Source organism: Urocampus carinirostris, chromosome 3 (assembly GCF_059441175.1).
Source record: "Urocampus carinirostris isolate Australia breed hairy pipefish chromosome 3, RoL_Ucar_1.0, whole genome shotgun sequence".
NCBI lineage: Eukaryota > Metazoa > Chordata > Actinopteri > Syngnathiformes > Syngnathidae > Urocampus > Urocampus carinirostris.
The window spans coordinates 49,654,194-49,679,666 of record NC_142351.1 but is presented as its reverse complement, the minus strand read 5'-3'; the positions used below and the strand labels follow the sequence as shown (position 1 = coordinate 49,679,666).

At 36.7% G+C, this 25,473-nt stretch overlaps 1 protein-coding gene across 20 annotated transcripts in view; it reads right to left on the bottom strand.

The window, feature by feature from the left end:
- cacna1db (calcium voltage-gated channel subunit alpha1 Db) overlaps positions 1-25,473 on the bottom strand; it is a 112,382-nt gene that overhangs the window by 36,421 nt on the left and 50,488 nt on the right. For 3 of the 20 annotated variants that reach the window (XM_088332219.1, XM_088332223.1, XM_088332220.1), the window contains exons 8-33: positions 23,143-23,246; positions 22,886-23,055; positions 21,493-21,567; positions 19,143-19,227; positions 19,009-19,035; positions 17,437-17,597; positions 16,501-16,726; positions 16,210-16,417; positions 13,582-13,702; positions 13,337-13,451; positions 13,173-13,230; positions 13,022-13,082; positions 11,344-11,488; positions 10,621-10,750; positions 9,202-9,261; positions 9,057-9,116; positions 6,886-6,992; positions 5,829-5,916; positions 5,516-5,623; positions 5,231-5,283; positions 4,986-5,132; positions 3,565-3,766; positions 3,307-3,465; positions 3,089-3,199; positions 1,779-1,856; positions 223-306 (exon numbers count right to left, since the gene is read on the bottom strand). In XM_088332219.1, the coding sequence (XP_088188345.1) occupies positions 223-306; positions 1,779-1,856; positions 3,089-3,199; positions 3,307-3,465; positions 3,565-3,766; positions 4,986-5,132; positions 5,231-5,283; positions 5,516-5,623; positions 5,829-5,916; positions 6,886-6,992; positions 9,057-9,116; positions 9,202-9,261; positions 10,621-10,750; positions 11,344-11,488; positions 13,022-13,082; positions 13,173-13,230; positions 13,337-13,451; positions 13,582-13,702; positions 16,210-16,417; positions 16,501-16,726; positions 17,437-17,597; positions 19,009-19,035; positions 19,143-19,227; positions 21,493-21,567; positions 22,886-23,055; positions 23,143-23,246 (2,943 nt within the window). The remainder of the gene's footprint in view (positions 1-222; positions 307-1,778; positions 1,857-3,088; positions 3,200-3,306; positions 3,466-3,564; positions 3,767-4,985; positions 5,133-5,230; positions 5,284-5,515; positions 5,624-5,828; positions 5,917-6,885; positions 6,993-9,056; positions 9,117-9,201; positions 9,262-10,620; positions 10,751-11,343; positions 11,489-13,021; positions 13,083-13,172; positions 13,231-13,336; positions 13,452-13,581; positions 13,703-16,209; positions 16,418-16,500; positions 16,727-17,436; positions 17,598-19,008; positions 19,036-19,142; positions 19,228-21,492; positions 21,568-22,885; positions 23,056-23,142; positions 23,247-25,473) is intronic. The other 17 variants (XM_088332227.1, XM_088332229.1, XM_088332230.1 and 14 more) reach the window with 13 other exon arrangements.

Sequence of the window (25,473 nt, the reverse complement as noted above, 5' to 3'; positions counted from 1 at the left end):
AATTACTGTAAATCCATAAATGTAATTAGTGTAAATACATCAATAGACAATGGTGCATTTATTAGCATTATTGTGGGCGGTGGAAATGATGTCTGCTTCAAAAAAGTACTTGTATTAACAATACAAAGGATGTGTCTCTGAATCTACCCTGAAAGCTAAATCAAGCCCAAATCGGCTGCAATTGAGTCAGTCACAGTGCTGCATGCATGTGTGATTACTTACATTGATCTCAGTGATGGCAATGTCAACCACGCTACCCACAACAATTAAGGCATCAAAAGTGTTCCATGCATCAGCAAAATAGTTCTGCAAGCCGCAAGCCACCAAGACAAACACATAAACAAAGAGAGAGAGGTAAAGAGACAGAGAAAGAGGGAGAGAAAGAAAAGAAAGGGAACGTAAAAGAAAAAGCATTTTAAACAAAAGAAAAACTTCATGCAAAACAAAAAAATGGTTAAGATAGTCATATACCGTAGTTATTACTTGTAATTGATTTATTTTTGAGTGAATATCAATTTGCTATAATAAATTATGAAAGGTAACCAATGAATAATAGATCTATCAGATGAAAAAATATCAAGATAAAGTTGATATGCTTGCTAACCAGAATGCAAACAACCCTACTCATTGAATCTTTTAAAAAAATATTTTTTTTAAACTTTGGCCGTCCTTGTCAGCATGCATGAAATGGCTTTTGATTTACATAAAACTTTTCCAATCACAGATAAACGACCCTAATAAATGACTTTATACCATCCTTATGACAACAGGCATTAAAACCACTTCCAAAATGATGTTCCCTGAATGGCAGAGTAACAAATACAATGAATTAAATCAGTGTCTCTTAACCAGTGTTTTGCGGCACACTAATGTCTCATAAAACCGCTTTGGGTGTGCCACTGAAAATTGTCCAAATTTTAACTATTGACAGCAAGCAGCCTCAAATGAAAATGCCCCTATTCTAACACACTGTCAATTGACTTCATGACAACTGTCCAGAAGACATGGACACTATTATTGGAGTGTATTTTGTATGGTTCAAACACTCAGTTTTAAGATCTTGTGCAAAACTTGAGACTTTAAATAACAGTTAAGTGTGTGACTTATAACCTTTGCTTTAACCACTGCTTGGTTCTACTGCTTCGTGTTGCTTGTTGTCTCTTGGTGTATTTGCTGTCTACCTAGAATGACATTATTGGGCTGTATTTCTGAAGGCATGCCCTGTGAACGTTCTGTAAAACCATATGCAATTATACTGTATGCCTCATTGAATTCACACATAGTGCTGTTGGTAAATCATCTATGGTTATTTTTTTATTCTATATCAAATATTTGATGCTATTTCAAATGCTACTTGATATATGTTATAACCTTTCATGTCAAATTACACACTAGAAATTAAACTTCAGACAAAATTTTATTATGTTTTCTTATTTTCAATGAAAAGTGTATTTGGGTTTAGAAATACAAGATCGAGAAAAACTGAATTAAATTATCAGGGGCATCCTTAAACCGGATGAACCCTTGATACAATTTAGTGGTCTTTTTAGGATACTTCAATCTATAATGCAATCCACCGGAAATCGTGGCTTCAAACCCGTCTTCATGTTAAATATCCATCACTGGGCCAAAAAAATGTTCATGCATGCTGTCATTGCTTTGTGGTCTGAATTAAATCAAAATGCAGTGGAAACTTAAGCTTGGCGGTGCTGAGGAAACAAGCGGCAAGCGGCGGAGGCTAGCAAAAGACGAAGCACAACATACTGGCGTCTCTCTACCTGGCTGAGTATGATGTCGACTACACTGCCAATCACCACCAGGGCATCAAAGACATTCCAGGCGTCCCCGACATAACCCTGAACGGGTCAACCATGCACAGCCAGCAGAAGGAGGAAACAATTGCAGGGGGCGCCGGGCAAAAAGGGATGCAGGGCCGAAGTGGGGGAAAAACAAGGAGAGGAAGAGGGCATGAGGGTTGTTTCGAATGGAAAGGGATCCAATGTAAGGTAAGCTTTCGGGGAACATCTACACTGGAAAGCATGGGATGATATTTCTAGTTTATGTAGAATTAGAATCTGTATTATAGAGCAAATTGTGATACTCCTTAAGGCTAAATATAAAATTTCTGAGACAATTTTTACTTTCCAGGACCGATTAATACTACTTTACATTAAATGCCTGTGATGATGTGCCTCATCTGTCATCCTGGAAACATAATATTAAAAACACTGTAAATGGTCATACAGTACGTTTTTTCTCATTTAACCTAACGATTATCGCTTTCAAAATAGCCGAATTTTCACGTTATAGTATAAATACAATTAGTATGTAACGTGTTAAGGTGCTGAGCAAATGCAGATGCATTGTGAGGCATGCAATTCTTTTGCCTCATTATAGAGGGTGTTGGTGAGACTAAGGATTTTGATTTGGTGCACGCCTTAGCCCCAACAACAGGATTAGTGATCGTATTAGCTGGTTAACAGCATGTCAACCCATCCAGTATTTATCTAATTGAGATTACTTTTTTTCATAATAGAGAATTACCTATCTATTGATGCTTTTAGACAAAAGGAGCAGTATTTTACGTTTGACTGTGCTGAGCGTCTGCAGATGCAAATTGGGGCACGCAATTCTCTTGCCTCATTGCAGAGAGCGATAGTAAGACAAAGGATTCCTATTCGGCACACACATCAGACCAATTAATAGAATTAGTAATAGGTATTAGCAAGCTTAACTTAAATCAGGCCATCCAGGATTTTTTGTTTCTCGTTGTATGTACTTTTGGTAATAATTGATTATTACCTAACTATTGATGCATTTATTCAAAAGGAACAGCATATGGACTTCATGTATAGGTTGAGGTAAGACACTAAAACATTTCTTATTCATGGTACAGTGTATATTTTGCTTTCTGGCTCTGACAACCAAATTATGAATTCGATATACAGTAGGTTCATTTATTTGTAAATCTGACTGTGCCACACTTGACATGAACCTCACTGTACAATACTGATAAAGTCAATATGTGAAGGGGTTTTTTTCTACTAACTTTTGTTTTCCTATTAGCCCCCACAGCATGCCAACTCACCCTAGGCTTGAAAGCAATGAGCTTGAAGATCATCTCAACTGTAAAAACGCCAGTAAAGACCATGTTCAGGATATCCATAGCGTAGTTGAACAGGTGAGACTGGCCATGGTGCTGGAAAGCAGTAGCTTACATTTAATAAACAGCATTAAAAAAAAATCTCAAACCTGCTTACTGAATAAAGAATAAAGATGGAATATTTGAATGAAAAGACCGCCTACCTGTATGGCCAGACAGAGCGTGTTGAGGATGATGAGGACAAACATGACATACTCAAAGCCAGTGGAGTTGACCACATACCAAAACTTGTACTGGTATGGATTTTTTGGTATGTAACGACGCAGAGGGCGAGCTTTCAGAGCATACTCCACACACTGGCGCTGAAGTGGTTGTAAAGTACAGAAAGGGGCATAAATGGACTGACTTTTTAAACAGTTCTAGATATGGTTATAGACCAAAATGGAAATACCGCTCAATACCTGGTTCTTGTCCAGCTCACAGTTCTTGTATTCCTTCTCTCCCTGCTCTTGAAAGGTGACAATCACGAAGCCTACAAAGATGTTCATCATGAAGAAGGCAATGATAATGATGTAGATGATGAAGAAGATGGAAATCTCAATGCGGTAGTTGTAGATAGGACCCAAGTTCTCGCGGTTTGAGTCGATGGCCTTGTACAAGAGACTGTGAAAGGAAGCAAATACAGTAGAGGAAAAAAACCGAATGATCTGGATTAAGCAGTTTTACTATTCTGCATTTCGACTTTAATAGCTGCTTGTCATTTGGTGAAGTGACATTTTATTGAGTATTTAAATCTATCATCAAATGTTTACTGACTGCCTCAATAATATTTCAAAGATACAGTTTGAGACAATTCGATTTTGAGAAAAAAAAGTTTCTCAAATCAGCCAAACCTTTAAAACTTGCTCCCTGAACACATTGCTTGGATTATATCCTAGGGCAGTGTTTTTCACCAAGTGTACTGGGGCACACGAGAATGCAGTGACACTTTGCCATGTTTTTCACAGAAATGTGCCCAATTTGGGTTTTGCAAAGAAAGCATCCCATTGTTCAGAACTTGCGCTTTCTTTTAGTGATCAGTTGAGGAACTGTAAAATTCATCCTCATAATTAGGGAGCAGCAGATTACTATTTTTGTCTTTATACATCCAAATTATTTTTCTTTTATTTTCTTTATTTTTGTAAGTGTTTGTCTTGCTGTCGGTCACCCCTCTCAAGGGATATGACCAGGGTAAATAGATAGAAAGGTAGATATATCCTAATTATATGCTCATGATACACTACAGGAAAACATGGTTAATAACTTATTTTTCGTGATTAAGCTTCACTGTAATAAATAAGAAAATATTTTAAATAGAGGAAAAATCTTTCACACAATTTTGTTGATTTTAAATGTTGTTTTCTTATTTTACAAAAAGATGTAAAAATTAGAATGTAGTAAAACTGTTTTAGTTCTACTTGCATATATGTTTGGTGTAATTTTATATATTTTTTTTGTGATTTTTCTAGAAAATACAACAAATAAATATGACTGGAAAAACAGTTCAAATATATCTTAAAGTCCAAATTTACAGCAAAATTATTACTATCCAAAATGTATAAACTAAATTGCCCCTTGAACCAAAATGACCACAGATGATAAGATAGAATTATACTGTAAATGTAGGCAACATGATAATTTAAGCTATGAAATATCAACGTGAAAATGTTTCCATTATTTTGAAATGTTTTTGACAGTGTCTTAAGATTGTTTTATGAAAAAAAAGTCTGGCTAAACCCAGAAAAGGTTGAGAAACAGTGACTTACTTGTAGATAGGACCCAAGTTCTCGTTGTTGAAAATGTTCACATATTTCTCACATATAGTTTTAAAAAAAAAACTTACGTGGGCCATCCTTCGAAAGTGGAGACCGTGAAGAGAGCCATCATGGCCACAAGAACGTTGTCAAAATTGAAGTCACTGTTGTGCCAGATCCGCTCTCTGACCATAGGGAGTGCGTTGTCTCCGTTGTTGTAAAGAATGTATGTACCCCTGTTATTTAAGGATGGTGTTTTTTCTTTAACTTCAAATAGGTTACGGGCAAAATGTGTCATATTTTAAAAACACTTTGAAATGAATCATTCACTCACTTGCACTCATCAGGGCTGGATTTGGCATCATCCGTGCAGCGATAGAATTTACCCTGTAAAAGAAACATTTGATTACACTATTAGTGATGGAATTGCATTACACTGTTCTAAATCTGTATACATACAAATTGTATGGCAATTCAATTTTATTCACTACTCAAAAATTCAATTAGCCATCACTTTCTCTTGTAAAGTTGCTGAACACGCAAGTCAAGGTTACTCTTGGAGGACAAGAAGCCACTGTGGATTAGTTACATCACTGAGTTGTTTCCCGGCTTAATGTACCTTAAAGAGTTGGACTCCGATGCACGCAAACATGAACTGGAGCAGGGTTGTGACAATCATGATGTTGCCAATGGTCCTGATGGCAACAAACACGCACTGGACCACATGCTAAAAAGCAAATGGGAGTATAAAGGTGGGTGCAAGTAAATCATATACATATTATTGTAATGGCTTTCCTTAACATGTTTAAACAAAGGAAAAGCAAGAGTCATGTCAAAAAATGTGACGGCTGTAGTCAAACCTTTAACTGATTAGTCAAGTTATTAAAAAGTTTATATTCCTTATCAAAAATCTTCACAATTATAATGCCGACCTTAAGACCTTTAGCTCTGTTGATGGCCCTCAGCGGGCGGAGAACTCTCAATACACGAAGAATCTTTACTACCGAGATTGCAGAAGACCTGGAAAACCACAAAAGATCATTAGCTAAAACCTAAACGTATCCAAGGCAGAAATATATTGTACATCCCCGTACTGTACATTTGAGCCAAATATTAAAAAAACATGCTTGCAAACCCACTTGTCTATCCAAAGACTCTGATTATGTTGGAGACAAAGTTTATCTCAGTTGACTTCTAACGACTGACTACAGGCTGGCCTACTTGCATTTGCGCTGCCATTGATTAAGAAAATAACCCAAGGTCTGTTGAAAAAACTACTAAACACTATCACAGATGCAACAAAGTCTTATTACTGTAAAAAAAATAAAGAAACAGGACATGAAAGTCTGTGTGAACTCCTGCAAACAATAACAAAAGACTGAGTTAGCTGGATTTCGCCAGTGCCGTTAAAAAGAGAAGCTCGCTGGAATTTGTCAAAGCTAGATTGGCTGCCGTCAAGTGAATAATTTGAGATGTTACCTGAAGTAGCTACTAAAAAAGGCCAGTTAAGGCTTATAAGAGCAAACCAGAGGTAACCAAGGGGTTGCGTTCTGTGGTCATCAAATGACACCCTAAGTTTTATTTACTCTCAGCAAATAAGTGGTGGCAGCGACTAGCGGCAAGCTGTTGGCTGATGTTAAGTGGCTAATATGAGTGAAAATAAGGCTAGAAAAAAAATTGTGAGATATAAAAGAAAACAAAAAGCGGCAGATGCAATAATAACTTTCAGGGACCAACAGTTAAACAGGTGCTAAAAGCATCCTTAGTATCGGCTTATTTGCCAAACTGTCATTGAGGCGTCCGTGGTAGGAAGCTGGGGCGTCTCAAGCCATGCGATGTAATTCCATATTTCGAGATGTTTATGGCAAAGCAGATATTTTCTGATTCATATACGTGGGGTAGTCTTTTTTCCACTACAGGTTCTTAATAAAAACAACTACAATGCTGAAATAATTCATACAACACCATTGATGATTGGTTGATACGTACTGAATACCAAAGGAGACCAGAGACACTCCTACAACCAACAGGTCCAATAAATTGAAGTAGTTGCGACAGAAAGCTCCTTTGTGAAGGAATGCCCCAAATGCCGTCATCTGAACAAAAAAGGTGCCAGTCAAGACCGGAAACACAAAACAAAGCAAAGCCAACAGTTATTCTGTGAGCCTTTTTCATACTTGTGTTAAACAATGGAATGTGTTGAAACGGACTAAATCTTGTTTAAATATTGCATGCATTGTTTTTGTAAGTGGTTGTGTTCAGAGTGGGTAATGTGTTTAAGTTACAATTTCCAAATGAAAAAAAATTTTTTTTAATTATCTAATGTAGTGAAAATGGCTTTACCGACACAAGGTAAAGTCTTATAATAATTGAGTGTTTGATAACATGTACAGTGAGCTACAGTGGAAACACCAAAGTTGAATATCATTGCTCAAAACAAAAACATCATAGCGTAAATTAACAATTTAAGGCCTATAAAATGTCACATTTTACTTAAAAACTGCTCAACTAATTGATAAAAGTTTCAATAATAGCAACGGATTTGAATAGGATGTCGCCCCATGTCTTTAAAAATCAACCATTGTGGTTCCACTGTATGTTGATACATACTCATACAAAAATACACACAGACATAAAGACGTTTGAAAAAGACATCCAGCACAGCATTCTACAGCCACTACATTCATTTATGGTGCAGGTAAATCCTACATTGTATAACAATTGTCCAGTTAATTTATGGAACAAATTCTGGTAGCTAAAGTTTTTTCTTTTTTTTTTTAAGTTTAAACATGCAAAGATGGTGATTTAACTCTGGAGAACCCAAGAATCCTTTTATTGTTTAGGAAATTATGACCCATGGATTCTCCAGGATTAAAGCCTAAACCAATTGGAACCTTGAAAATAAAATGATGCCAATGTATTTTTGTAAAATACAAAATTATGCCCAACTCCTTACTTACTACCTTGAGGCAATAAAAAAATCAATAATATATTTTGTTGAATAAATTTAATTAATCCTGTACCTAATAAATAAATAAAGGCCCATCTGTATGTCAGCCTGCTGGCGGAGCGACGCGTACGCGATTGCCTACCATACTTTTGCACGGAACCCTTACGGACAAACGTGCTGCAGTTTACCTCCAAGTCTGAAGTTGTCGCTACAGTTGGCAATTAACGGTTCACCCCTGTTGTGGTTGCGTCACATCATTTGGCCACATGCTGAAGTCAGTGGTTTCTTTTTCAGTTCGGGGTAGGCGATCCTGGGAATTTTAGTATTAATCCTATCCTAGTAAATAAATGGTAGCACCGATACGTTTTGCTTGGGAATGTCATGATCATTGAATCATTGAAGCCCTCTCTTTGAGTTAGTTAATATTTACGATAAACACAGCACAAAGATTTTAGGCGCTTACATGTTTAGTATTTGAATTGATAACTACAATCTAAAAACCTTTACCTATATAAAAACGAAAATACTTTACCAAAGCAACAATTATAAAGCAAAAGTCAAGAAAATCAAACCAAAAAATCAGCAATTTAAACAAGCCCTTTTATTCATTTTGCCATAGCCACAACCGATTTACAGGTTTTTGTCTAGGAACAGGAACATGTTTAGATTTTTGGTTGCAGCTTGTTGCTCAATGTAGGGTGATTTTTTTTTTCATAAGATAATGTAAAGTAGCATACCACTTTACCACACAAATGACGCCTGGCAATGTCCTTTATCTATAATATCTATATTTGGATCGATCCGCCCACCCCTATTTTCGGTTACAAAAAACGTCGGCAAACCGTTCATTGGCACAAGAGCCAATGTGGGACCATAAATAGACCTTAAGGGTTAACTTATTGTATTTTAATTATTCTTACAAATGTTTTAATTTTTTAAATCAGTTTTCTTCCATTTATTTCATCAGCTTTGTAAAAACAAACTTGCTATTGGGAAAGAAAACATGAGATGGAGCATTGATTGACAGACAGAAATATTACTCGAATACAAAAATGATATACTGAGGGACTTTCGCCATGACATCATCATGCTAAAATATGAACAAATTGAAGGGAGGTGGGCATATGCAGCATGCTTGGAAGTGGTTTAATTGGTTTATCAGTTGAATTAATTTTATTTTTCAGAGGCATCTCAAGGCTCTCTTGTTTACCTTAATAAGGATCTCAAATGTAAACATACTAGTGAAGACATAGTCTGCATAGCCTAGGATCTGGGGAGGCAAGAATGACACAAGCACGCAGGAGGTTACTGAAGCTCTAGCCAGCACAGCACCACACCACACACATACCATTTACCTTAAACAGGATCTCAACAGTAAAGATTGCCGTGAAAGCATAGTCAAAATAACCAAGTATCTGCAAGAGGCAATGCATAGGTTGCAGTCATCATAACGTTCTGGAGACAACAGCACAGTGATCGTGTGTGATTTTAAACACACGCTCATATGTGCACTGCACCAATTTGAAGTAAGAAAAAGCCTGGTTATGCTGCATTGTATTTAAGCCAAAACAGCTTCAGCACATACTGGTGTTGATCCAGAAAGTTCAATTTGTTTTCCAAATTTCTTAACATACATGACGAAGGAAGAAGATAAGTGAACATCACTATTGGCTGGGTAGATGACTTCCCAAAATCTCCAGATGATTGACCATCATTATAAAATGTCTTCGTTGTTATTTTTTTCTGACTACTCTTAAGCACATAATGATGAGAATTATGCCCACTGAACATCATTAAGGAGTAACAAACATAAACAAAATAATTATAGCAGTTTTATAAACCATCATAAAATTTAGCGATACATGCCGGGAACATTTAACCACATTTCTACTAGATCATTTATTGCAGTTAATTTTGGACCAGAACCCCCCCTCTGATATGAGAAAAATCTGCAACATATCCCCCTGTTTTAACATGCACTCTTCCCTCCTCCGCTTGCAGCAATAGTTGACTGGGGATACTGGATCACTGATACATGGGTGCTGTTAATTTTAGACGAAAAGAACAGAATAAAGAACCGCCAACAATGACACAAATTTGCTCTCTCGTTCCCTGCTATTGGCAATTGTTCTATCTATCTGCCCTAGTCCTATCCCTCGAGAGGGGTGACCCCATTAGCAATTGCTGATCGGGGATAATAGATTGTATGAAAAACAGTACAGTTCATTTTAGGCCGGCTACAATGGCACGCCTCAGCGGCCAGAACGAGAAAATAATTCACTCTGCCGGCACCCGCTCTCAGTAATTCTTGATTAGGATAATGCCTTGCAGAAAAGTTTTCAACCCACAATGCACTGAGATTGCAAAGTAGCGAAGGATTACACTATTGATACAGTTTGGGTGGGTTTAAAATAACAAACTTCATTTTATTTAGAAGCCCCAGGTGTAAAACCAAATGTTTTGGGAATTATGGTATGTTTCTTTGTACTTCTATACAACAAGCCTACTGTACTAACTTTATACTGTACATGTACATCCTCAATATATCTCTTCATACAAGTAAATCAAACCCAGATTGCATTCCAGGTACTGTTGCAAATTTTCTACAGGTAGAATCCCCTAAAACGTATTCAAATGTCAATGTCTAACACCTTATCTACTTCCACATTCATTTCAGATCCTGAAAAGTTTGACCCACTGAGGAGCAAGTCCTTTAACTTGCACTTGAAGACCTCAAAAAATGTTCACACAGTTAGCAGGTGTGGTTTACGTACAATATTGCGTGCAGAGAAGTTGCGAATGGGGTCTTCGGCAGCCAAAGACACGGAGCTGAGCATAATAAAGACCAGAATAAGGTTGGTGAAGATCTGATGGTTGATCAGCTTATGGCAGAACACTCGGAACCTATAACATTTTCAGAGAAGATACTAATCAGTGGTTATCAGAGTTTTACAAAAACATAACAATTCTATACTATAATGTGATATTATCGCTGTTTATGATGCCACAAACATCATGTTAGTTAAAGATGGGGTATGCCATTTGAGGTGTCTTTAAAAAAGTTGATGGGTAAATATTAAATAAGTACTACAATGACTAACTGAGTTCAAAGAGCTTTTATGCTTTGTTTTCCACTCCGGTTATCTGATTTTGGCAAAGGAGTTGGGGTTGAACACATTAAGCAGGAGGAATGGGGGTGGGGGGAGTCCTGGAGAGTACCATGCTCGTGGCAGCGGGTTTAATTCTATTTAGTGTGGCATGAAAATGGTGAAATTAAGAAAAGGCCTGCTTCAAGTAGAGACCCAATGCCAACCCAAACCCCAAGAAAGATGAAAAAGAAAAAGTTTATCCGAGCACGTCTAAGAAATTCACGTATCAAAAACCAGCCGACTGAGGCAACAATGATGACACAAGCCAGGAGATGGCGGAAGCGAGTAAAAAAGTTCAAAATTCCGTACAGCACGTTTAAATCACTTCAACTTTGGCTTCAAACTTACGGGTTAGTGCTGCTGAAGATGAAAAAAGCACTTCCGTCTGGGATGGGAGGAGTCTTTTCCTTGATGGTTAGCTCCGAAAGCCTCTTGGGCCGAGGCCCATCTGGTAATTCTGGAAGGTGCTCGTTGTCATCATCCACACAACACACTGAAAAAATATCCAGTAATAAATAATGTACATGCTTTATTAGCAATATACTGGTGTCTTGAATTTCCATATGGACTGATATTTTTTTTCACATCTCCCAGAGCCATTGTGGCAAAAGTTATGCTGAAATCAGTTGCCACCCTAGAAAATGTATGCTAATTCATACTTGCTTTGAATTTTCATGGCTCATAAACAATACGGTTTATTCTGTTTTAATATTGGACAAATGCGAAGGAGATTTTATAGCATACTAATTTCTTGTTTTGTCCGCTGTGATTTGTTGTTTTGACGATTACATCATTGTTGAATTCAACCAATCATATTGGGTCTTTTTATTACCACACCTTTAGGGCTGATCTGTTTTTTGCAACATTGAAGATTTACTAAAAAGAAGGACCTCAAAGGAGGGCTTTAGGATGAGTTGGAATTTTCTTATCTGAAGGCTCCTCTCCCTATCCTCCTTGCAAGTTCAAAAACTATTGATGTATTCTCTTCCTGTTTTTAATTGCTACTGAAAATAAAACTTAACAGTCAATATGAAGTGTTTATTTTTCATTCATTCATTCATTAACTGTCAAACCACTCGATCTTTACAATGGTTTCGAGTATATATGCTTTTTAAAAGGTACTAATCAGGGTTTGTACACCTTTTTCATGGGCAAATTAAAGACTAAGACTAATATCCAATTCTACCAGTACCAGTAAAAGAGTAAATCCCGTGTGAATCATGTGTTTTGCAGATCCACAAATATATCTGCAACTTAGGTATGTGTTTTTTAATTGTGCATGTGCGTTTATCAAGAGACGTGATTTTTCTAGATCTTGAGTAAATCACGAATCTATTTGTGGATCTTAAAAACAAATGTGTAAATATATATTTTAACAAATCTCTCCACATATAGGTGATGGGTAAAAAAACGGTAATATGTAACGTACATTTTTAGTTGCAGGAAGTTCTTCCCATACCACTGCGAAACACTACTTTAATTTTTTTGCATGACCTGTAATAAATGTCCATAAATAGATGTAATTCTTGCACAAATACACATTTCATAGTGTCTTGTCTAGGTGTAGCATGCATTTGTTCAAATGTGTCTGACCCATAGGGGGCAATGACACTTCATTAAACAATTCCAAACAAACTAATGCATACTGCCGTTAATCACAAGGAAAGGAATACAATGGCAAAGCGAAGCCCCCCGAGAACAGTTTCGTCATCAAATGTAACTGAATGTTGATGTTAGACAGTTAAACATAATTACTGTAATTACAGGTGAGCCTCATGTAATGTAAAATAAATACACATTTCTCAACCTGCCAGCATCTAAAAAACACATTTATATGATACTTCATACATTTTTGCGTATCATTCAAATCAATATAGTTTTTTTTCTCTTAAGGAATGACATTTTTAGCATTAGGAGTCACTAAATAATATACAATGTCCCTTTAAAAGAATAATTTTATATCTCCCCCAGAGGAAAACACTATAAAAATGGCAAGACAATATTTGCAAAAAAATCGGCCTTTTACCTGGTGAGTTATTACCGGAATAGAGTTCTTTGTCCTCCTCCAGCAGAAACGCAACGGGCACCTACTCACAAGGTTAGACACCAAAAAAAGGTAAAGAAATAAGGGCAAAAATAAGAAACACTAAAGTGAAGCTTCAAACAGGCCTGTGTACCTTGGTCTCTCCATCAGTGTCTGTTATTATTTCTACCCTTTGTTCTGTGCCCGCCTCTCTGTTTTAGAGGAATTAAATTAGGATTTATGCAGAAAAACGTATGATAATTAAAATAAAATAATACAATAATGAGTACAAACAAATGTGAAAGTGTGTGCTCATACCTGGCACTGTCTCTCCTTTTCTTGGCCTCTTCTTCTTCCTTCTGGGCCGTGTTCAGACTCTCAGCATCGGCTAGGTTGTCCACAGCAATGGCCAAGAACACGTTTAGCAGGATGTCTTTTAATGCGGTTTAAGGAAAAAAAAACGCTGATTACGAGCAAAGGAAAGAAACATTTTTAAAAATAGAAAAACATACACACAAAAAATGAGGCAATACTTTGGCACAAGTTTGTAATCTACAGGATACAGTTTCCACAGATGAAAAGGATGATGAAATAAATGCAAACCACCATTCCAGAGGAGGCTGGACCGCCATATGCCATGATCCCATCATACATCACTGTATTCCAGTCTTCTCCTGTCAGAATCTGGGTTATGCAGAAAAGTAAAAAATGATATGGTAGCCCAAGGATGTAGGTTTGGTCTTGGCATTGGTTGCGATTTAGCAGATGTTTTCAAAGACATCACATGTAATGGTGGGGCCAAAACAATTATTTCTTGAAACTACGCCCTTGTACTAACCAAAAAACCCGCAAACCAATGAATCCATCAATGAAAATGGGGACAGAGGGGGAAAGGCAAAAATAACGTTTTTCTATGCATTTTCTCTCATTTAATCAAATTAATTCTCAAAATGATAAAAAAAGAGCAAGTTTATGACAAAATACTCGCTTAGTAAAAAATATTTTTTTTAAAAACATGAAATAAATTTGCAGAATTATCTTCTAGAGGAATCAGACTTCTTTTGTTGTTGTTTTTTATTAAAATTTGTAAATGTCATGTCCTGCACGGTCGTCATGGCACCCAGCTGGTCCCGCCCCTTGACACCGGCTGAGACACATTTGACTTGATTGCGTGTGGGATACTTAAGCGCTCCTTTTGGGACTGCCCGTTGCCATATCATTGTTTTGCTTCACTATGAAGAAAACCCGTTCATGCCTGTTTGTTCTGAGTAAATACCTTGTTTGTAATTTTGATTGCCTTTAAGCCTGTTTTGTTTTGTCTTTGGTCCCTGTGTGTTGGACAACTTTTATTTTCCAATTAAAGTAACGGATCGTCTACGCATTTGAGTTCACACTTCCTGCCTCCTGGTCCGGTTCCTGACAGTAAAAGGTTTTGGTATAGAAGATTATTTCTCTTATGTTAAATGTTATGACTTTTTTTAGATAATATTTTACATCTTATTTTAAGAAATATCTTATAGGAGGTGTACCTAACTTCACAATATTCTTGCCTAAGCCATCTTCTGGCTGAAATCATCATTGCAGCCTCTGTCAAACTGCATGCAATGCACGTGCAAGTATGTGACTCTCTTAGACACACTCAAACAAACGTTTCTCTCTTTTTTTGCAGTTTGGGTTGCCATTTTGACAAGATTTGAAACGGTGCTTTTCTTCCTTTCACCGTTTTCATTCTAGAATATAAGAAAACCGCAAGTACCCTTGTGAAATTACTCAACTATCCCTCCTTTCCTTTAGCGTAATGCTGTGGCTGGAACACATAGAATAAAAGTAAAATAAAAGCACATAGGACAAGTATAAAAAAATTCTATACAGACTCTTCGAACTGAGTTAGACATTCTTAACACAAATTTGATAGAGAAAAAAAAATCTAATTTCACCTCAAACTATGTACCCCACTTGTGAGTTAAAAAATAAATAAATGAACAAAATTGACTTGCAAATCAGGGTAAATCTGTAAAATGAATATATATATATATATATATATATATATATATATATATATATATATATATATATATATATATATATATATCAAAGGGACAGTGTGTATTATTTGCTGCTCTGAAAAACTTCACTCATTGAAAAAATATCTCCCATATTTATTTGTGTATAACATGCGCACGTTTTTATTGCGTACCTCTAATTTTTTTTTTTACTAGAAATTGGTATAAAATTGTGTTTTACTTTCTCTCAGCTAAAACTAAGCATTGGAAGTGGCAAACCTTGTCGAATGAGTGCAGTCATAATGAAAATATAAACATAAACTACTAACACAATACCAACAAAAAATTACTAATGTATTTATTTAATGTCTTTCGATGTCCAATTTTATCGACACCAAAGCGTTGTATCCCTTGATGTGCTTTTTTGGTGTGTTTATATCTTTCCAGATTACATTCCGTTTTCTATATTATCTAATATCAGTCTCTGGTACTGTGAAAAAGTAGTGTGATAATGAGAAAAAATAAAATGCCTTTAGATAGAAGTAAAAGTTATCTGCCATTAGGGGCAAACATTTATTTTGTGGTGTTGTTCTTTTGTGTCATGAGGACATAAAAGCAGGATTAAATGAGTACATTTACTTTGCAAGAACAGATAAACCAGATCCGGAATGTCGGACTGAGTTTGGCTCTGGGGCCAAATCAAAACTTTCTGTTCTCAGGCGGGCTGAATCAGTAAAAGATATTTTCTAAGCATTACACAGTTATACACAAAAAATCGGATTTTTGTTTTGTTTTGTTTGGCATTGAATACGCTAAGTAACCCAAAACCAACTCACCATAAAATACAAACTCAGGTAGGAGCTATGAAAAATAAATATGTTTGCCTTTAATGTCAAACTGGTTTGAAATTAATAAAAAGAAAAAGAAAATAAACGTTTTAGCAGTGCATGGGCAATAAGATTAGAGTACATCTGATCAAACAATTTGTTTGAGACAACCAAAGCTGAGAGTATATCTTTGGCTGCTCTCTAGCAGCAAGAGGGGGACAAGCTTTGCATTAAAAAGAAAAAAATCATGTCTTTTGATAGAAATGACCTGGAGATCTTCTTTTTTGACATATTTAGAGAAATATGTTTGACATTCATAAACTAGACTAAAGCTTAACTCTTTAAAATAGGAATCACCCACCTGGAACACAGTAAGTAGTGCCTGAGGAAAGTTGTCAAACGTGCTTCGTTTGGTCACTGTCTCATCAAAGTTAAATTTGCCCCCAAAAAGCTGCATGCCCAGTAGGGAGAAGATGATGATAAAAAGGAAGAGAAGAAGCAACAGGGAAGCGATGGATTTCATGGAGTTGAGGAGAGAGGCCACCAGATTGCTCAACGATGCCCAGTGTCTGAGAAATACAAAAGTGATGTAGTTCAGAAAATATCCATCCTTTTTTTTTTAAAGCACCGTGGCATAAAAAGTGCTGCTCACCGCGTGACCTTAAAGATCCTCAGGAGACGGACGCAGCGGAAAACTGAGATTCCGAGTGGAGACATGATGGCCAGCTCCACCAGGATGGTCTCGATGATGCCGCCGCACACAACGAAACAATCGAAGCGGTTGAACAGCGACACAAAGTAGGCCTGCAGCCCTAAGCTGTACATTTTCACCAGCATCTCCAAAGTAAACATTGCCAAGAGAACTTTGTTGGCCACATCTAAAAAATGAAAAAAATCCACCTAAGCAATAGCTTTTTAGAGAAGAATATCATTTATTTTCATTGAAATATATGGGTGGGGGGATATGGCTCCGGTATTGGCCTAGAGAGGGATGGGCACCACCAGGCTGTACTTGCCCAAGACACACCACAGGAAATGGTGCCCCTACGACCCTAGTGGTTAAGGGATCCAGCCAACCAACAACCAACCACATACATATAGATACATACATTGAAACATATCCAATGCACTACGCATTAAAAGTACCATCCTGAATGTGCAAGATGAAAAAACGAACAAATGAATTACAAAAACATGTTTGCAGATGCTAAATTCAACAGCTTCATATAAGCCTTGTAAGGAAGGCAATCCATACAGTATATAGTGATATTAATTGGATAACGTCAACAATGTTTGTGACATGTTTGTCCTCCGACAAAGACGGTATGGTTTTCCTTTAAAGAACATTTTTGAAAAAGCAGCAGGAGCAAAAGTCTCGTGCCACACTGGTTTAAAAACACTGTTTCGCAGTACAATATGTCAATAAACGGGAAGGCTAGAAAATAAACTGGGTGCATTTGGTCTGCTTTTGGACACATTTTAGTTAGCTGGCTGCTGTATGTGTATTTTATTGATAAAAATAAATAAATAAAAAGTTTGAATTGAACCACAGAGCTAAAGGATTTTTGGGTGGAAAACGCCAGCTTACCCTGAACCTGAGTAAGCCAGTCTGGTTGGTTGTAGTGCTCTGAAGCAATGGTGAGAGTATTGAGGAACACCAAAATGATGACCAGCCAGTAAAATGTCACAGATTTCACTGCGGCTCGGCACTTCCTGCGACAAAAACGATTCCATCGCCGCCCCTGACGACTTGGGAGGAAGAAAAAATCACAACATGTCACACTTCAGGGATTGCTGTTTTTACACCAATTATCCTGTACAGGCAGATCGCATCAGGTGAAAGCAGAATACAGTCTGGATGTGTCATCATTCGCCAGTGAGTCATTGTACGTATCCAAACAAAGCAAGGCAATCATTCACACAACTGCCTGCAAGGAAATTACACCAATCTGTGATCCACAAAAGGATTAGACGGATACAATAATGTTCAAAGGTTTTGGGGTCCCTTAGAAATTTTCAAGGAAAAGCACAGTTTTTTGTATGGAGAAAACATTAAACTACTCAGAAATACACCAAATGTTGACATTAATTCAAACGACTATTATAGTTGCAACCATGTGCATTTGAACGCTCTATCCAAATAGGTGTATAGAGGGCCATGTCCAGGAAGCAGCACCTAGCACCTAGTAGTTTTCTACTAGTACAATGTTTCCGTAGTGCAGTGGTTAGCACTCACAGCAAAAGGTCCCCAGTTTCAGACCGTGCGGAAACATATTTTGGCCTGGATAGGGATGGCCACCACCAGGCTGTACTTGCTCAAGACACAACACAGAAAATGGTGACCCTAAAACCCCAACCAACCAAACATTGTGTTTACTAATTACATTAAAAGGCTGACGGATGATTATAAAATCATTGTGCAATGATGTTAGTACAGCTGAAAACAGGTTAGCTGGTTTGAAAATCTATTAAACTGACCTTCCTTTGAGGTAGTCAAGTATCTGGAGCATCACATTGGTGAGTGTGATTAAACTTTCAGAATGGCCAGAAAAAGATAGTCAGATGGTTATAGAATAGCAAAAACAGGCTCTCGCCAGAATTGAAAGAAAAGTGAGAGGCCCAGCTACGCATCAAATCAAGATGACAAGTCCATTAGAGTCTCTAGTTTGAGGAATAGACCCCTTCTATGTCCTCAACAAGCTACTTCGTTAAATAGTACCCAGAAACACTAGTGTCAACATCTACAGTGGAGCAACGACTCTAAGATGCTGGCCTTCAAGGTTGAGTGGCAAAGAAAAAAGCCATATCTGAGACTGGCCAATAAAAGGAGGAGATGAATATGGGCTAAAAGAACACGGACATTGGACAAATCACATCATAAACATAAGTTAGATTTTTTTACACACAAATGTCTAGGGAACCCCAAACTTGTAAACGGTAGTGTACAGAGATAAAGAGACATAATGATTGCTTAACAGAAAATCGTGTGAGGAATGAGGAAAATGATGAATCCATTGATATTTTTGCGAGGAAAGGACAGCAATAAAGGTTGGAATCAATGTATTTCAAATAATGTAAGTCAATAATAGCATGCAGGGTGAGTTAAATCCACTCAAAAGAGGCACATACCCAATGGGGGATGTCACACCACGGTACTAACCTGCACTTTGATTTTGTAATTTTTTTACTGAGGAGAATAGAAGAAGAAACTTTTTTAAGGAAAACCTTTTCAAAATTGTAAATGCTGCAAGTATCCAGTCGAGAGGAAACTAATGAACAAGAGAGGAAACTCACCACAATGGCGCACAACACAGCCATTTGTCATCCTCACTGTGATTGTCCGTGTTGACAGACTCTGTCTCACTTGTGGGCACACTCGCTGTTAATTTACAAACAAAAACAAAGACGATATAACACATATATTGATAATGTAGAACCCAGACGTCCAGTGACCTGAATTTGACAGATTTCTCTTACAAAAAAAATGTCTACAGAACTCATTAGCCATGCCTTTACCTTAGTTGTAGAATGCAGAATAGTTATTTAAAAAAACAAAACAGGTTTGATTATAGACCAGGAGTAGGCAAATCTTTTGATTCACGTGCTAATTTGGCAGAAGATTAGGAAAATAAATTGATCGGATTTTTCATTTCTACCAATAAACTTTTATTTCTTAAACCTCTATGATTCATGAGGAAAATAGATAAAAGCATAGTAATATCTCATCTCGTCTCATTAGCTGCACCGCTTATCCTCAGTAGGGTCGCGGGGGGTGCTGGAGCCCATCCCAGCAATCATCGGGCAGTGGGCAGGGGACACCCTGAACTGGTTGCCAGCCAATCGCAGGGCACACAGGGACAGACAACTCGCTCATTCACACCTAGGGACAATTTGGACCGGCCAATTCACCTGAAATGCATGTTTTTGGAATGTGGGAGGAAACCGGAGTGCCCGGAGGAAACCCACGCAAGCACGGGGAGAACATACAAACTCCGCACAGGAAGTCTGGAGCTGGATTTGAACCCACGCAGGAGGTTCCCATGATATGAACTGTGCCGCACAAGCGCTAACCACTGCGCCGCCGTGCTGCCCCGCATAGTAATATATTAATATATATTATGTCACATGTTTCAAGCACTACATTTTATAATATTTTTTGTAAAACCCAAAATGGAATACACCTAGTTTAGAAAGGTTTATATATATATATATATATATATATATATATATATATATATATATATATATATATATATATATATATATATATATATATATATATATATATATATATATATATATATATATATATATATATATATACACACATCTATATATATACTGGGGGACAAGAAAAGCAGTGAACTCGGCACATTTTAGTAGTACTTGTTTTGTTACCATTATATACACATTATCATTATAATCTTAGCATTTGGTGATCAGATTTTACATCCCGTGAGCCATTGTTTATCCACCCCTGTTATAGACAGATAGCTTATTAGTGACTCAAATGTCCAGATAAGAACAATTTTAAAAACTATAATATAATATAAAACAAAATAATATAATATGGAGGTGAAATGAAAGTAACATCAAATGATTATGACAGGGAGAAGTTTTTTTGCATACACATACTGTATATGGTATGCAAACCAAACAAACAACATATGTCTTCATTTTTTTGCTTGCAAATGTAAATATTTTTCTTATTAGTATTGGGGACAAAAGGAAAGAAATCCCTGACGTACAATTGTTACTAAAAGGGAAGACTTTTTCATATTTGACCCATAGATGTCGCTGTATTATTATTCATGCTTGTTATTCTAATCAATATTGTTTTTTTTTTTTTTAATGAAGTATGTTTTTTTTTTTTACTAGGAGGTGCTAAATAATACACAATGTCCCTTCAAAAAGAAAGCAAATTGTTCGTACTTACTTTTATGAGGTAGAGCTATTTTACAAGAGTTACCCTAATTGTGATCAATCCACCAAGCATTGGATGTCTTTTAGACTGTGGATTTCAGCCTAAATCTAGTCTGGTTCGTTATAGACAAGATTTTGTGTAAAAAAAAAAATGTGGTTGGGTGAACCTTTTCCATCCTAGTCAAAATATTGTCACCCAAAAGTCATTTAAAGACTTTTTCCCAATTTATTCATATGTTTTGAACTTTTAATTTCCAAGCAATTAAGTTTTTGAAAGAATCTTCTCATCTTTTAAAGGTTTTCTCCAACTGTGTTTCTGGTGGGGAATATACTTACAGAGACAACTGGTAGTGTCATTTTGAGATTCTTCAACAATTATAATGTATTTGCTACATTAAAAATGACAAATACAAATATTTTAATGGGGAGATAGTCAGCATACATGCTAATACTTATTGAGCTTCGTTGATTAAATTTCCTGGCATGCTCCTTTTTTTCTTTCATTTTATTTGCAGAAATGTACATTATAGTTCTAAAGAAAGTGAGTATAATGACCTATGTAATAATGTGATGATATGATGTTGGAGCAGGTAAAAGCAAGTAAAAACAACAACATTAAGCAAAGCAATAGAATGATGAGGGGTTTTTTTTCAGGACAAAGATGTTGCGTCCATTTGGACAGTGAGCATGACAATGTGGTTTGGGGCAAACACACAATTACCCTGAGTCTCTGTGGACTGGGTGAACCAGCCAAACTTTCCCTTCTTCTTCTCGGTGAGGTCCGCTAATGTGACCCCTTGGTATTACCAACATGAGGTTGACGGAGCCACACAGCAAAAGAAGCAGTGAGTCAGTAGAGGACAGTAGAACAGAGGCAAGCAATAGAAATGAAGGCCAAGAAACCATGTTCAGTTTAGGACAAAACGACTGTATTATTAGTTAAAGACGACCGACTGTGTAATAAGAAAAAAGGGTGAATATTTTTTTCCAGGGGGCTGCCAACATAAGATAAAGTAGATGTTCATTTTGAGTATGTACTATATGTTTATCCTTGAGTACCACAAATTCCAGACAGTTACTCGGTGAGAAGGGCATTATCTATTAATTTAGATATTTATGTTTTTACTTGGTTATGTATTTCTATTGGATTCATTTTAGTGAATTATTTATTTATGTATTTTATGGAACACTTTTGTTCAATTGTTTATTTTTGGACTATGTAACTTATTTCATATCATGTACTGTATTTACTTTTGAAGAAACCAATTCATACATAAATAATTTGGATATAAACACAAAAATATGCAAAATGCAAAGCCTTTAATATGTTAGATAAGCAAAGATAGTAAATTATACTCATTATTTAGGCAAAAATTGTTTTTCAGCACTATCAGTGTTGTCACAAGCCACCCGTCAATGCTAAAGGTCCAGCTTATCTCTGAAGAGTAGGGTGATGTTTTACACTGAAAAACAACAGCCACCAGATGATGAAGGTGCTGTATCTGAGTCAGATAGGGAGGCTTCTCCTGCTACAAGTAACCATGGGAACCAGTGCTATCTGTTTTATGTGGGGGAGCAAACCCCTACCCCCCAAAAAACCGCCTGGCTATACTTGCCCAGGACACACGACAGGAAGAAGTGACTCTACAACCCTAGCGGTTAAGAAATCCGTGAACGTAGAGACCTGTATTCATCCACACGGGGAATAAGTGAATTTTTTAAGTTTAGATAAAAATATGTAGGAAAAAGAGTGAACAGAAAACAATAGACAATTAAGAGAATTCAGTTCTGACAAGAGTACATAGGTAAGAACAAAAAGCCCTCATCCTGCACATTCTGTACTAACTACAGAACCTGTCGGAAGAACTGGAAAATCCCTTACACTGTTGGAATGTTAAAACGTTTAAGTGCATTTATCAGGGGTATCAACCTCATTTTCACCAAAGGCCAAATCCATAGAATGTCTGTCCGCAATGGGCCGAGGACATAGATGACGTAGAACAAGAGAATAAGTCTTATCTCATTATCCCATTTTTTAAATTACGGTATCAGATACAAATAGGGTACATGTTGTGGGCATAGAGGAAAAGTGGAATTCATTCAATGTAACTCACTGTTTCGCTTTCCTTCCTCCTCTCCCTCCTCGTCATTCTCAGGGTCAATGTCCTCTGCCTGAGTGATCCAGTCCAGGTAGCCCTTCAGGTCTTCCTCTAATTGCTGTTTCTCACGAAGCTTTTGGAAATCCCCCCGTGCCTTTGCCTTCTCTCGCTCTTTCGAGAACTCTCTATGGATGGCGAGGGCACAGGGGGGTCATTTTCTTCGCAGGGCATCGAGGTGTAATAAAATCCGTAGGTTTGTTTTTAGAACTTACCCACTGAGGACCCCCAAGACCAAGTTAAGCACAAAGAAGGAACCAAAGATTACAAGACTGACAAAGTAGACCCATGGCAGCTCGAAGCCCATGGCGTCATTCATCTGAGAACACAAACAAGGGTATGAATGAAAACTTTTATTTCGAACATAAAAATAAAAACAGGACAAAAACAATGAGTCAACAACAGAATAATGTCACATAACATGTTCGAAAAGGGGTAGTCAGAAGCAGATGCTTATTTTTCCTACCCCTTTATCTTCCCTATTAAATACATTTTATAGATAGCTCCTCTTGTGTCCAATACAACAAAATCTCATTGATATACTTATTACATGGGTCAGATATCAATAATAATAATAGTTACGATAATCACATATTTTACACACTAATCTTCGCAATACCATCCCTCAACGTCATAATGCGCATAATCTCACTGCGGCACCAGTGATAATAACAATAAAAATAAACACAATACTTATAATAACAGTTCTGATATAATAATAGCAACAATAACAACAAGTTAACCATAGTTTGAAATGCAGTATTTCCAATCTCCCTCATATCCCATTTTCTTCATCCCTGTATTTCGCCAGTAATGCTTTTTTGTATTTAAATTTGAACACATGGATAGTTGGGAATTGTTTGATCTCATTTTGCAAATTATTCCAAAGTCTGACTCCACACACAGACACACACATACTTTTCCTGGTGGTCCTCACCTTTGGGATTTTGAATTCACCACAGCCCCTCAAGTTATAATTTCCCTCTTTCCGAGTGAATAAATTTTGTATGTTTTCTGGCACTATGTTTTTGTTGACCATAAATAACAGTTGTGAAGTGAAAAATTGTATTAAATCATCCAATTTTAATAATTTGAACTGCATGAATAAAATATTGGTATGATAGGGTAAAATATGATTTAAGCCTTTGTCATTACCACAATCACAAATACTAAATCAACCAACTTTCTCTTGTTCTTTTGTTATTGTGTTTTTTGTTGTTGCAAATTGCGTTAATTTTTTATTCACAAGGTACAAAAATGCGTTTACACTATCAATAATAACCAAAACAAAAATTATTGCATGTTCATGCGTTCATTTTTTCAAACATGTAGTGGAAAAGTAGGTTTGAGGCCTTTTAGCCCTTATGTAATTTGTTCATTATTTGCTTTTGAAGATGTAATACTTTCAATTCAGATAGCATTTCCAGGGAAATTAACCCAATAAAGTGTCTCATCAAATATTAAAAACTAAAAAAGGTTTGACTAGAATCAATCTTTGAGTCTGTAAGTATTTATGAAAAATTATTTCATATTCATACAATTAGGTCAACGCAATCTAGACTTCCTGAAAAAAAAATAATTAGTCTGCCATCATAAGCCTGTGTCTATTTGACTTGTCGAGACAGGTAATGTGATTGAAGCATAGAAAATGGAAACAATATGAAAATAAATCAATTATATAATGACTATTTCTTATCTTCATTTATAGTGTAACTTTATTTTCTGCACTACAAGGGCCACCGGGTTATAAGTCACCACCCCAAAAATAGTCTTTTATGATATTTCTTTCATATATATAAGGCGCACTAGACTATAAAATTTAATCTACTGTGAAGGCTAGGTTGCCCAAAAATCAAAAAGTGCTGTATTGGTGCTTTCATTGATCAGTCAGCTTATATCACTGACCACAATTGCATACGGGGTGCATATGGGGACGAATGATTGCATTCAATGGCATACAATTGCATCACTTTGATTGCTACGGCAATCAAACCCAGATCACAGATGGGTGTGCATCAGAGCCCGTGCACTAGACCCCTAGGAATGCAACGACATATGAAAAGCCATTAAGTCTTATCTCAGCATCACAATATTTTTAGCCACGGTGCCAAAGATTTGATGTTATTATTGGGCTGGGCCGCAAGAATATTGTCAGAAATTAATTACAATAAGGGCGTTGTGGAAGGTAACTCTGTTATTTGGAACTGAAAGAAGAACACAGCATTATGGGCAGTAATTTGGTCGTCCTGATAGATATAAATAAACGCATGGTCGCATGTAATCAAAACCATTATCACTTACAATGTTTTGTTTAGGCTGAAAAAAAGTAAAGCAACATTCGCTGTACTATAACATATTTGGTTCACGGCTCAAAAAGTTGTAATGATGAGATAAGGCGAGAAAGTAGTTTTTCATGTATCTTCTGTATCCCTAAGAGTCTAGTGAATGGGATGTGGTGCACTCCATGCTGCAATCTAGATTTGATTGAATTGCATTCAAAAGTATGCAATTGTGAACAACCGTCAATGTCTCAAGCAGCTTGGTGG